The following is a 15,050-nucleotide window of genomic DNA, read 5'->3' as shown; positions in this document are numbered from 1 at the left end:
TATTGCTGCTGATTGTAAGTGTGATGATCATCTGCTAAATGAGCAACAGCGACCACAATTCACACCTTCAGTCAGTGAAGCCGCTCCCACAGCCGTTCATGAGAGTTTAAATGCTGGGAATATTCCCATCTTCACACAGGAGAAGAAGCAAGCAGGAGGAATTACTCCAGGAGAAACTACAGACATACTATTGTAAAGATGGAGTTTAAGGAAGAACCCTGCAGAATAAAAGATGAAGAGACAGAGGAACAAATAAGTTAGTGTTTTCCTTCATTCTCATCCTTAGAGAAAAACCGTTCACCTGCTCTCAGTGTGGAAAGAGTTTTCCTCAGAAAAGCTATATCAAAATTAATCTGCGCCGTCACTCTGGAGTGAGATCATTCAGCTGTGATCAGTGTGAGAAAACATTTGTTGCGGAATCAGGCTTAAGACAACATCGAACTGTTCATTCTGGTGTGAAGCCTCACGTTTGCTCTTTTTGTGGAAAGAGTTTTTCACTGCTGCAGCATTTACAAGTGCATGAGCGCATTCATACTGGTGTGAGACCTTATATTTGCTCTGACTGTGGGAAGACCTTCAATACATCCAGCAACTTAAAAAAACACCAGAGAATTCACACTGGAGAGAAACCGTACACATGTTCAAACTGTGGAATGAGTTTCACTGAGTCAGGAAACCTGAAAACTCATGAGAGAGTTCACACTGGAGAGAAGCCACACAAGTGCTCTTCATATGGGAAGAGCTTCACCTATTCATCTAGTCTACAGTATCATAAGAAAGAGTATTGCCAGAAGGTTTCTAAATGAGCAAATGTTCCTGTTTGGATTCATCACTCATAAATAATACATTTACAAGTAAATCATTTGATATTCAGATTCAGCAAAAGCTGAAATTTAGGAAACCATAGTAATTTAAGAATTTAATTTGCTAAAATAAGTGAAGTAGATCATTTGTAAAGGGACATTTTGCCAGGGTTAGTAGTAGTCCATGAAACTAGTGTTGATGTAAAAGTTGTGATTTATGAAGATATATGTTTTGTCTTCTAAGGAGTTCAATTATTTTCTTTAAATTGCACAAGTCTCACAATTCCTGAGAACATTTTGAAAGAAAATTTTCTTTCATTACATTTTTTTTTTTTTTGCATTTGAAAATATGCTCTGTACATTTTGAGACTAAGAAAAATAAAAAGGAGCACATGACATGACTTGATGAATAAACTTGTTTACATTAAATCAAGGGAAAGGTCTTGGGTTACTTGATTGTAACCCTCTGAAAAAGCGTGAACGAGATGCTGCGCTGACACTATGGGAACACCTTTGTGTGACCGGCTGTGCAAACACAACACTTGAACTTTAACCTCTGACAGTGATGCCATTGAAATATAAATACTTTATAACCACAAATGCTCGTCTTGCACTAGCTCTGCGATGCGTGTCCACGATTCAAGCATACGTAGTCACGTCGGAAAAGTCGCGTGTGGCGGATGTACATACCCAGTGTTCAGGTACAGTAAGTCAAACAGCCTTTACAAAAAAGATAAAACAATATTATCAGACGATTTTGAAGTAGGAGAAGAAAATGACATGGACATTTTCGCCCTATCCCCCTATGTGATGCATCGTAGAGCTAGTGCAAGATGAGCATCTCTGGTTAAAAAGCATATACATTTTTCTTTTTTTTCTTTTTAGAAAATGGCCAGTAGTTTCGTTAGCCTCTTAAAGGTGTAATGAACTGGCTTTTTTAATTTTTTTTATACTGTTGTCTAAGGTCACCTAGTGACGTTCATATGGTTTTTACATTCAAAAACATAACTAATAAGTAATAGGCTATTTACTTTCTATTTTCTCCTGTCTTCTGAATGCTGGGTTTTGATGGGCGTGCCGCACTGAAGACTTGGAAGTAAACACCCACGGCTAGGATTGGATAAGATTTGCATATTTAATGAGCTTTAGCTCCGCTGTCATATCTATGCCCCTGTCAGTTCACATGAGGGAGAGATCATTTTGAAAGATTACTTGTCTTTATCAAACAAACACAATTATTTATTTCTCATCCACCCGTGATTGTATTACATGGGCCCGCACGAATGGTTGATATAAGCGCGAACACACACAAGAAAGATGCCCAGATCAAGAAAGAATTTCTGCCGACGAGTGTACATTTTGTACCCGTCTGGTACAGCCCCGGGACTAGTACTATTACATATAAAAAATACGTTTTACTCACATAAGTTTGTTGCACTATTCCTGTCAGATCCAATATAGAAGGCACAAGATTGTGCCTGCAAATCCAACACTTGAGACTTGTTTACAAACGATTCCTCAGTGAAATGAAGCGAACACACGTACACGGTCTTACTCACGTGAGCTGGATCTTCATTGACCATCTGGTCCTCTTCGTTTAAGGGTCGCACTTGTCCTTCTCCTGATCAAAAGTGACTGAAGCCTTACGCCGCATTCACACGGGGCGTAGGCGTTAACGCTTGACGGAGGGCGTGGCTGAAGCTGGGTGCTGACGCGATCGTCATAGTGACAACAGCCAATCACATTAACTTGCGGCTTGGACCAAAACACAACACAAAAAAGCGCCTTTTTATGACAGCTAGTCTGTGAGACGAAATGGATGCCGATTTGGTTGTATGTGCGAGTGTGATTGCTCGTGTAGTTGTTGTCAGCGCACTGCACAGGTGCACGAAGCTGTTAAGTACATTAAATCCTGAAAAAGCGCCGACAGCGGGAAGAATATCACGTAGTGGTCCAGGAGCTGCGTCTGGATTTTTAACGGTCTATGGTCTGGATGGTTCACGGAGCAGTATGAACACAATTGGCTAGTGTCTGCTTTAGGATATTTGCATACGGCGATCTGATTGGATGACGTCTGCGCTGGCGCATGAAAAGTTAAGAAATTCTTCAACTTCTGCCGCTTGCAACGCGAGTGAAGCGCCGCGACGGAACCCACAATTCAGTTCGGCAACGGATGATGTCACCCATTCAAAGTAAATGGGAAGCGTTAACGCCTACGCCCCGTGTGAATGCGGCGTTTGGCCCAGTCCACATGTACACGGGTATTTTATTACCGGAGTTTTTCCTCCTCCGTTTTAAAAAACAATCGCGTCCAAACAAGCACGGTTTTAAAAAAAATTGGTCCACAACACTACGCTATGATGTGCTGCCTGATTTCCATATGGGTCCCATTCACTGCACCGATGCACATTGCACTGACTGAGGGATGCCATGGGCTCAAGTGAAACACTTCTACAAGTTCCTTTGCTTTGGACTAAGTGACAGGTAACTGTATACACAGGTGCAAGGCCGAAGTGGACTGTAGTAGTTTCACACACTTTACTACTTTGTATTATTGCATTCTGGCGCCTTTGTTCTGCAATACAATGAAATAACTGAACATGTATCTGTAGGCTATATAAGTGATAAGCGCTGTTAGTGGAGTCCACCGCATAGACTCCACTCACGTCAAACAAAGGAGAGAACAATGCGCACTGCGATTTAAAAAGCTGAAATCTCCAGTTTCACCATCTACACAACAACGCTGTAACCGGAGTTTCTAAAAATCTTCACCCTGGCCGGAGTTTTCAAAAAAGTCCGGTTTTAGTAACCGGATACAACGTTTGCGTGTGGACGAACAGCCAAACCGCGTAGAAAAAGCTGCGGTTTTGAAAATACCCGTGTTCGTGTGGACAGGGCCTTAAAACGCTTATGCAGCGACTGTGTTCTTCGACAATATCTTGCTATTTTCTTCCACATGTTTATTGCTGCTGTCTAGCGAGGCTGCTGAATTACATGTTCTGTAGAGGTGTGTTTTGTCAAGCACATGATCGTTTTCTGGGCCTGGTTTCTATAAAAGCTTTTCTTTGACTAAAAAGGAAGTTTTCAGCTCTGAAACTTACAGGATTTTCTTATATTATCATGACCTTAAAAGCTCAAGGGAAAGTTGATTTCTCAATTCATCACCCCTTTAAGATCTGTGACAATTTTTGGGATTTTTCTAAAGTTTTAAACTAAATATCAAACTAAAATTAATCACTAAATTAACTGTATCAACTATATCACTGATCTGCCCATATTGTCGCTCTATGATAAATTAAAATAAGCTGATAACACCCCTGTTTTCTCCAGAACGACTGTACAGCTGAATCAAATTTTGTTGCAATATTTTCCTGTTTAACACTGTGAAGCTGGAAATGGTACCAGAGTAATTTAGTGTAAATACATTACTTTGTGTAAAACAAATGCCAAAGTGATGCATATGTCCAGAAAGTAGAGACTAAGCCACTAAGCGACCTTTGCTATTGCAAAGGGCCCCGTGGCCAGCAGAAGGCCCCCTAGAGTCACTGCTAACTAGTGGGTGAAAAAAATCATACATCAAAAGTAACATAAAATAAATAAATAAAAAGAAATGGGCCTACAGCGCTCTTTATAGGCATCATGATAAGCCCAGTTGTTATTTATTTAGTTCTTTATTATGGCGAGTTCCCCACTAATCTTGACCCTGACTGACCCTATGATGTCACTTGTCACCTGGTCAGTGTCTGTCAGACTGTCAGTCAGTCAGTGACTCCGAGTGAACAACCGCCTCGCAGATTATCCTGCTTATTACATGGAAACTACCAAATAAATAAATTATTTGACACAAAATACTGATTTAAAAAGGAGTTTATTGATTTAAAACCGATATATTGCTAGGCCTGTTGCGATAGTCAATAAATCAATTAATCGCACGATTAAAAAAAAAATGTGCTGGATCTTTTTTTCAGGCCGCAATTATTTCCATTTGCATGCTTGTGTGTTTTCCTTGTCTCTCTCGCTGACTGCGCGCATGCCTCGTTTATACTCGATGCTCAGACTGAGGCGTGATGAAACGTCAGATGAGATGGAGCTCATGGCTCTTCAGTTGCGGCGCAAATGTAAAAAATTTGACGTGCAAACCACCAAGCGAAATGGGGTCTTGCGCACTCCACGTTGACGTCATTTTTGCCGCGCTCGCTCTGACGCTCGTACGTACGCAAGCATCGAGTATAAACAAGGCTTAATAAAGCTACACTGAAGTTGGCCGTTTGATAAATGCAATGTAATTTTTCAGTTCAATCTTTGTGTGCTAAAAAGGCACAAGTTCCTGTAGAGATAGCAATAAACATTTTCCTTTTTTTTGCCAAATAAATGAAAAGCACGTCATCAATGTCTTCTTAAAGATAATTAAAACATAATTTAATAGACAAAAAAAAACAAAAAAACAGTAGATATAATATTTACAGTATAGTTATAAGGTAGTCATTGCTTTTTTTTACGCCTTACTTAAAATGGTCAAAGGGGCCTCCAACCAAATTTTGCTTAGGGCCCCCAAAGGTCTAGGGCCGGCTCTGCTCTAAGCTTTCAAATGGTACCACATATACCATTTGAGCCACCACAGGGACCGCAGTAAAAATGGTTGCCCAGCTGTGTGTTCACAGTGCGTGTTTGTGTTCAATACTCACTGCTGGTATGGTACACCATCCTCGACTTCAAGTCACGTTTCACTTTAAAACAGCACCAGATGTTTTTCTATGTATATTTAAAGAGGCGATTCCTCTCATAATATGAACTCTTGCGTGAGCTTTTATGTAGTTAAGGAATAGTTTGGCAGCGCCACATGTTCCTCTCGATGGCGCTATTTGCTTTCATTTCAACCACGTGATTTTGTCGAGTCCCTCGTAATTCATAAACGTTCACGACACTATGAAACTTTTTGTTCAAATTTTTTTTTTAAATATTTATATTAAGAGAGCTTCCAAACTATATGAATCCATCTTCCAAATCATGTTTTTGTCTTATCCTCAGTCAAAACAGTATGCCTATGCCTATAAGTGTTTCTGACTATTTTAGCGGACGCATGACTCCTCATAGACAGGGATGGGCAGTATTTCAAATACATGTATTTAAAATACGTATTTGAAATACAAAATACTATTTTGTATTTTGTATTTTAAAGCCTTTGGAAAAAATCGAATGTAATTTGTATTTAAATACATTTAAGATGAGTATTTTTGTATTTTCAAAATACTCAAAATACTTTGAGCCAAGCAACCTCTTTATCAGGAGCTGTTTTCATGCATCTACTAGTTCAGACCAGACACCCCTTACGCAACAAAAATATATTTCTCAATATATTAGTTGACAATATATTTAATGTGTCTCCATATATTGTGAAATTTACATGGTAATATATCATATGATATATTATATAATAATATATTATATATGCAAGTTATATATTGCAATATATGGGACAATACTGCAATTATTGCCGTTTTCATATATTGAATAAATACATATTATTATACTATTCAATATATTGCTATGTATATTGAAATCTATCCTACAATATATGAAATTATATATTGGAAGAGTCATTGTATATATATGTAAATATATATGTAAAATTATATGAGATAATATACCTCAATGTACTGGATAATATAATCAGATTTATATGGGAACATATGTCTTAAATATATTGATTTATATTACATAGTATATAATTATCATATATATTGTATACATGGTAAATATGAAATAATCTAATGTACACTGTCTGTCATATATTTTAAAATATAACAGATTAAAATATAATATAGATATTAGGGCCGGGACTCGATTAAAAAAAATAATCTAATTAATTAGAGGCTTTGTAATTAATTAATCGTATTTTAATTGCATATAAATATTTGACCTAAGAACAAAGAGAATGTATTTTTAGTATACCATTGAATAATGACTGAATACATAAGCTTAATCAACAAAATATTGTTTATTTATTTCAGTCCAGCAGACCAGCGCATGTTTGCCATTAAGTGTAGCAAAAGCATTTTTGTGATATTTGAGGCTCGATGTGCTGCGGTGATACGCTAATTCCTTGTTGTATAGCTTGCTCACAACCGTGCTCTTGTCGACGCTTCCATCCTTTCGTTTTTTAAAACAAAATTTCCCATCCACGGGGCCAAGCAAAGCAGTCTCATCAGCTTCTTCGTTCCATAGCTTCGTTCATGTTCACATGGTTTGTTGTTGTCGTGACTCGTGAACGCTAGTTGGTGTTCCAGTATAATTGGTCCGTCGAAACTCATTCATTGAAAAACGTTCCGCGGTGCAAAAATAAGTGTGGTAAAAAAAAATTTTTTTTTGCGTAATTAATTAACGCGTTAAAGTCACGTAATTAACGCGTTAAAGTCACGTAATTAACGCGTTAAGGTCACGTAATTAATTAATCTTAAATAACGCGTTGTTTCAATAAACATACATGAAATAATTCAGTTTTGTTTGTATATCAATGTATTTTAATATATGAATCAATATATAGCAATAGGTTGTCCATCCATATATTGCTATATATTTTCAAATATATGAGGAAGTTTCTGATACATTGAAATATATTTTCTAATGTATTGCAATATAAATTCTAGTATATTGCAATATATTTTTGTTTCGTAAGGGACACCCCTCCCCCCAACATTCATTCAGGTGAGCCGCAGCTGTACAACCCTAGCCTGACAAGCCAGACCCACATCAAGATGTTTGGTCTGGAAACTCACCATAGACAGTTCAATCCGAGGGGCGGGATAAACGGTTGTCTTTCAAACTCCCTCTGCACGCGATAGGATAGCGCTACAACCATCCAGAGCAACGTGAAGCGGAGCTCATTGATAGATTAAACATTCGCTGTATCCGGTCAGCAAAACTCCGAACACATCTTCCCTTTTTAAGAATGACTTCAGTGCCGTTCTTTGTTCTTTTCTCAGAGAAAAGCTTAACTCAAGTCTTCCAGAGTCACAGCCAAAGCTGATTCGAAAGACCGCCGTTCGCCAGCGTCTGTGTTTACTAGAAGCACGCAAACGCAACTCTGCCGTCATTATGTTAAGCCCCGCCCACCGACTCTATACACGATGTGATTGGCCCGACCAGAGTTTGGTTTTTACAGCTCAGAAGTGTATTGAGAGTTGCTAGACGGCACTCGTGGCAGATTAGATTTGCTGCCGCTAGGGTGCGTCTAGATTTCTAGGCTAGTACAACCCAGCCTTGGATCGGCAACTTTACAAAATTGTTGGAATAAGGTGAGGATGTCATGGTCAATTCTACTTGTTGATTAAAGTAGCTTGTCAAATGTGTTTAAAGTATTAACGTTACTGCATGTTAGGGATGAGTGATATCATATGACAATACATATCGTAGATTCGTAGCAAAAATATAAAATGTGAATCGATGGAACTTTTTCTAAATCATTTACATAGATAGGCCTATCGGGGTAAGCACATATATCTGTGCAGCTTTTAGAGGGCAGGAATAATTGGAATGTTGGAGTGGAAAAAGAAGTGAGGGCGAATGAGTTATTGACGTAATTTGTGTTATTATAACTGCCGCTAAAGGAAATTCAAATTCAAATTGAAAACGAAAGTTTCTAAGCAGTTGCACACATCTAAATGCTTTTTGGCATTCAGAATAGGCCCAGATAGATTACAGCCTAATATGGATACCTTCACTGAATTGCCAATTTCACATGTATTTGGTGTATTTTCAAAATACAAAATACTGTATTTGTATTTAAATACATTTTTCCACACAGTATTTTGTATTTGTATTTAAATACATTTTTCCTCACAGTATTTTGTATTTGTATTTTAAATACATTTCCATGTATTTATGCCCATCTCTGCTCATAGACATAATAAGGCACGCATGTAGTTTTCATTATTAGGCGCCAAAAGTTGTAGTGTACTTTGAAATTGTTTAATTTACCGTGCTTTTCAGACTGTGATTTTATTTTATTTGAAGAAATCTAAATCAGACAACTTTTGTTGAGGCTCTCAGACAGAAAAGTTTGGGCAAACCTTTCAGGCAAATCTTCAGGATAAATAATGCAAACTCCTTAGCAAATATTTGAAGTCTGAATCTTTATCCCGAGTTAAACATATTATGGGATAAATTTATAATCTCAAACAAGATACCAGATCTTGTCTGGGTTGTTTTATATAATCTATGAAGGTTCGATAGTTTAATAGTGTCTGTTTCCCGCCAGTGGAGGCGCTGAATCAACCGAAGCAACGACACACATCCGAGTCTAGAGAAGAAGAGAAGTGAGTGAGGGAAGGAACATAAACATGAGAAGTGGAACACAGCCGTTCATTCTGCACTAAATCTGATGCTTTCACACTGTGAGTACATTCATTTATCATTTATTAGAACTCTACATCCAAACGAATGAACGAGTAGGTTCATTTAGTGAATAATTCAGAAATTAATCAAAATTAACCTGCTGATGTTGGTCATTACTGACTGTTTTTTTTCTTTCTTTATACATTACAATTTGTGAAGATTGGGGTTTGTATTTTAATTTATGAAATGAAACCGGAGTTTTGAATGCATGTAATCCATAGCTAAAGTAAAAGCAACATAAAAATCAGCTAGAGCAGTTTTAATAGTTCCTAAACTGTAGTTTAATCAAAACACTTAAAGCTGGATAATTGAGAGTGATTGTAAGTGTGATGATCATCTGCTAAATGAGCAACAGCGACCACAATTCACACCTTCAGTCAGTGAAGCCGCTCCCACAGCCGTTCATGAGAGTTTAAATGCTGGGAATATTCCCATCTTCCCACAGGAGAAGAAGCAGCAAGCAGGAGGAATTACTCCAGGAGAAACTACAGACATACTATTGTAAAGATGGAGATTAAGGAAGAACCCTGCAGAATAAAAGACGAAGAGACAGAGGAACAAATAGGTTGGTGTTTTCCTTCATTCTCTTAAATGAGGAACATTCAGATGGAAACTGACAAATCCTCTTGAGACCCAGGCATATCATTTCCCCCCCCACTATATTATGAGTATAATAATGTCACATTAAGTCTGGATGTCTTTTAAAGAGCACATTCAGGGCTTTATACCAAATGGAGGTTTCACATTGACAACTTCCTCTTTTCAGCTTAAAATATAAATTATTTGTCCTACAGATAAGCGTAACATAATTTCAAGCTGTCAAGGGTCTACTTCTATATGTGTAAACTCACAATAATAAGGAAACACATGCGCTTGCTGCCATCACTGTCTATAAAATGAACCAAAACTCAATGTTTTGCTCCTCTCACAGAAATGAGAAATATATCAAGCTTGAAATGTCTACTTTTAAATTAACAAATTCAAATAGAAAAGAAATGCTCTCTGCTTCTGTAATCCATATGAAATGGTAATTTTCCCCCTGGAGGCGCTATACCGTGGAGATGATGAGTCAGCATCGCCATCTTCATATTTGTAGTCATCACTGACTCAGAAAACACTAGTTTATTAAATCATTTTTTCAACACATTCATATTCATTACTTTTGCAGGTGTGCACTTACTTTTCATAGTTAACGTTTAAATGTATGCATCATAAGTTACGCTTTAAAAAAATCTATTCATCAGTTATTTGCAGTTTGTGAATTATTTTAATGGATTTGCAGAGTCATACATTTGTATTTTATTAATCAGATGGGCGAGTAAACATTTACATGAACATTAGCTTAAAGCTTTCTAAACTTTTAGATTTTAATTTTATTGTGAGATGGACAATCAAGAATCAAAACACTGAGTATCTGAAATTAGTGAGAAGTGCAGATGTAAGGCTTGTTCGACTTCACCCAGCGATGCGCAGACCGATCGGCGGCTGACTTGAAGCAGTGCATGCCGGTTAGAAATTTTGTCCGACTTGAGACAGCGCCGACGGTACGTGACTGTGACGTATGTCAACAAAGTACCGCGAGAGCAATTCGAGAGCAGCCGGCTGATGCAGCCGCTGCAGATTCTCAAGGGGGACTGCAGGAGGCTGCTCGAGCTCTGATGACGACACAGCTGATCCACGATTGGCCGATTCACCGCATGACAGCGATCACGTGCGTTTCGTGTTTATTCTAAAACCTTATGTTACACTAATGCTCACAAATAATTTATTTATAACAGTAAAACCTCTTTTCATGTAGCCTCGATGTTATATCATCATGTTTATCAAACTAAAACTGATAAAAACCGTTTGCAACACTTCATTGATAGTGTAGGTTTATACGTTGAACTTTAATCTTGTCCAAATAGACGCCTTATTAAACAGTACATAAAGTATTGGATGAAAATATCATTTGAAACATCTGTGTATTTGAGAAATACTGCATTTATTTAACTTCAGCTGTGATAAAGTTTGCAAACGCAGTGCATGCGTCACCACGGGAAGCAGAAAGTGTCCGACTTCACGTCTCCGTTTGCAGCTCCTCCCCGCCTGCACTCGGCTACTCTCGTCGATCGCATGCATCCAGCCGCAGCCGATGTCGAACACACCTATTATGTTTAGCAATGGCTCCACAATAACAAGGATAGTCTATATTGCACGTATCTATTTTGACATTATCATTATTTGGCATTATTTTGAACATATTTTTATCCCATGCTAGTATCACTTTTGAGAGTGAATCCTGCATTTATATGTAGATGTCACTTCCAAAACTTGGAAAACAACACTTTGTTCAGTGGGTTATAACTATATAGCCTCGAACGAGCAAAAGACTGCTAACTTTACAATTACTAAAATGTTGTAACTCATCTCAGTTCACCATCTCACAATAAAGCTGTCTACACCCACTGAATAATGTCTACTTATGTGTCTTTGTTTATTAATGACAGGATTCGTGAGAGTGAGCAAAACACTTGGAAAAAAACTCCAGTATTTTGAGCAGATTCAAACTTAAGATAAACACCTCTGATTGGCCCTTGTGTTCAAGAGATCAACAAACATGTCTGTTCTTGGCTACGTTTCTGCTGTGAATAGGAACGTTTCAAGTTCTCCAGTGCCCAAACTCAAAAAAGCTATGTTTTGCCATTAATATTATATTATTACAGTATCAACTAGTGCTTTTGCTTTCATTCTATAGCAATAATGTAAATTAGAATGAAAATACAAAAATATATATATATATATTTTTTTTAGGTAGGTCTAACGTTAGTATTGAGGTAAGACATACTAAAGAACTGTAATAAGGAATCAAATGAAAAAAATAATACTGGATGTCTTCCCTGATAGAATAAATGCAGATTAATCCTTACAATTAAGGTTAAAACTGACATTTTCTGTCCACAAAGTATGTCATCGCTGTTAGCAAATGGTCTATTTTACTAACTCTCTCAACTGTATAGATTCGCTTAAAGGTGAACTATGTAGTATTTTTGCAGTAAAATATCCAAAAACCACTAGGCCAGTGTTATATATTTTGTTCAGTTGAGTACCTACAATATCCCAGATGTTTCCAACTATTTGTAAATTGTGAGAAAATTGCTTTTTTAACTAAGGACAGGGACGTTTCAGCATTGCATTTGAGGGAGTCGCCTGTCAATTGCGTCCTATCTGCGTTACCCTCGGTTTCGGCTTTTATTTGGCAGGAACGCTTTACTCTTAGCAGTGTGAACAACTGAACGCACGGAGTAACGTCATAACATCGTTTTAAACACACTTAAATGTATCTAATATGATAAACAGAGCTACATTACCTCAAAATCATAACCGGAAGAGCGGATCTGTGCAGGCGCCCGGCGAATGAGTCTCGTTCCGTCATAATAAAAGTCCCGGTATTTGCGAGGCGGGTATTTGTTTAACAATCGCTCCAGCAGCTGTGTTCAGCTCCACAACACTCAGTCTTTCATGTCATGTCAACATTCATGTCTCTATGATAACGTTAATCAAACACATTTCTTTTTCAGGTTTCGTCCATTTTATCCACTGCTAAAAAAAACTCTTAAGCCTCTTAAAAGTCCGACCTCTTTTAAGTGTTAAGATGCTGTCTGAATAATTTTTTTTCTTTACATCCCATTTCTAAAAATTTGACTAGTAGCAACTCTTTGCACTTTTTTTTTTTTATTAATGTGGGCCCTGGTTCTCAGGAGGATATAACAATGCATCTAAAACTAGACACTAGTAGACTCAGATTTGCGTTAAATTAAGAACAAACTTTATTTCCTAATGTTTCCTTTTGTCTTTATTCAATGTTGATTTTAGACCTGATTGAAGTGAATGAAGAGAAACAGCATCATTTCATACATGAAGATGGAAAACTGACATTTAAAAATGAAGACGAACATCTGTTTCAACCACCTAATTTCAAAACTGAAGATGGAGACCTAGTCGTTCCAAAGACTGAAGAGAATTTCTCAGAAGAGCAAGCTGGACAATCTGGAGTCAAAGGATCTTTCAGCTGCTCTGAGTGTGGAAAGAATTATGTGCATAAATCAGACCTTATGAAACACATGACGATTCACACTGGAAAAAATCTGTTCATATGCTGTCGATGTGGAAAGAGTTACACTCAAAAAAGCGCTCTAAAAGATCATCTGCGCCGTCACATAGGAGTGAGATCATTCCGCTGTGATCTGTGTGATAAAGCATTTGTTGTCGAGTCATACTTAAGAAGACACCTTAAAGTTCATGCTGGTGTGAAGCCTCACTTTTGTTCTTTTTGTGGAAAGAATTTTTCAAAACTGTACTCTTTAAAAGAGCATGAGCGTATTCATACTGGGGTTAAACCTTATATGTGCTTACACTGTGGGTATAGCTTTACGTCAACCTCACAGTTAAAAAAACACAAGAGAATTCATACCGGAGAGAGACCATACGAGTGCTCACACTGTGGAAAGCGTTTTGCACGTTCAGGAACCTTGAAAGGTCATGAGAGAATTCACACTGGAGAGAAGCCGTACCAGTGCTCTTTATGTGAGAGGAGGTTCACCCAATTATCTCATCTTCGGACTCATGAGAAAAAGCATTGCCCAAAGCTGTCTAAGTGAGCCCAAAGTTGCCCATTGCTCAACGTTTGCTTTTCTGTTTTATCTTATGACCATCTTGAGGTTACTAGTGAGTATATCAGCTCCAGTCTGGATCCAGCCTCTTATGAAGACTTCAGATGACCAACACCTGTGAAGAGATGACCCCGAATCCTGCGAGGACTTCAGATGACACAGCTCTGAGTCAATATGCACCAATACTACATTTTTTATATATATCCTAATCTTTTGTTAACATGTTTCAATTACTTCAATGACTTCATTGGTTCTGCCTTAAATTAATACATTGTTAGCTATCTTTGTGATTTGTATGATATTTGTAGAATTCTAAAATACATCACTTGGACAGTCACCTCTGATTTATTTTATTTTTTTCTGCAACATGACATCATGACTTTGCGTAAACATACACGCCACTTTCTAAAGGTAAGTTATCTATACGTATTTTGAGCTATCCACGTGAATTTCTACGCCGTGTGATTCCGCCAACCTGATCTGACAGAATATTTATATCCTAATTTTATATTTTGGAGCAACTAATTCCACTCCTACCCTAAACCTACCCACTCTCACCAATATAAAACACGTAACAGGCATAAATGTACAGTCACATGTATTTATTGCAAAAACGGACCAAAAAACAATAAACATTAACTCATGTTGCTTTCCAAGTCTTCTGAAGTCATACGATATCTTCATCTGAAGAACAGAGTTGATATTATTGTTTTAGTCGTTGAAATGATAATCGCGCCCCCTTTGTGAACAGAACACACACGCACTCGATTTCTGTCTGATTCAAATGATACACGCGAGACGACGATGATGAAAATGACGCGATCGGTCACGAGAAACAGGAGGGCCAATGGCATTTTACAATCAAAGCTGACGTAATGACGCAATTGGTCACGAGACACACGAAAGCCAATGCTGTCAAAGCTGACCTGACGTTTCTTCCGGCGGCAATATTTGAAATTTATTATTAATCTTTGGCAGATGGAGTCTGTTCTGATCGCTTTTGGGGATTTTCTTCACACAAATCAATTTTTTTTGGCCTCAGAACACTTGGGATATTTGTACTTTCTTAATAAATTGTGCCTGCAGTCGTATCTGCCTGTTATCCTGTTTTTTATAATACACAAATGGGTAGGTTTAGGGAAGAGTTTGAGTTGCGTTCAAAATGTGTCTGAATATGTGTGTCCACAATGTAAATGGATTT

The 15,050-nt window shown here is 37.7% G+C and overlaps 1 protein-coding gene across 1 annotated transcript; it reads left to right on the top strand.

The window, feature by feature from the left end:
• The first annotated feature begins 153 nt into the window (after nt 1-153).
• On the top strand, nt 154-14,186 carry LOC137046506 (zinc finger protein 771-like). The gene is made up of 2 exons (XM_067423769.1): nt 154-256; nt 13,053-14,186. The coding sequence occupies exons 1-2, from the start codon at nt 199-201 to the stop codon at nt 13,835-13,837; spliced, it is 843 nt and encodes a 280-aa protein (XP_067279870.1). The 5' UTR covers nt 154-198; the 3' UTR covers nt 13,838-14,186.
• The last annotated feature ends 864 nt before the right edge of the window (nt 14,187-15,050 follow it).

This window comes from Pseudorasbora parva, chromosome 18 (assembly GCF_024679245.1).
Source record: "Pseudorasbora parva isolate DD20220531a chromosome 18, ASM2467924v1, whole genome shotgun sequence".
NCBI classification, from domain to species: domain Eukaryota; kingdom Metazoa; phylum Chordata; class Actinopteri; order Cypriniformes; family Gobionidae; genus Pseudorasbora; species Pseudorasbora parva.
The sequence above is the reverse complement of the archived record's forward strand: the minus strand, read 5'-3'. Positions and strand labels throughout refer to the sequence as shown.

Excerpts from the sequence above, each read along its gene's own strand:
- LOC137046506 (XM_067423769.1), top strand. The coding sequence starts at position 199 with ATGGAGTTTAAGGAAGAACCCTGCAGAATAAAAGATGAAGAGACAGAG. Across the intron at positions 257-13,052 it reads AGAGACAGAGGAACAAATAA|ACCTGATTGAAGTGAATGAA; the intron begins GTTAGTGTTTTC and ends TGTTGATTTTAG.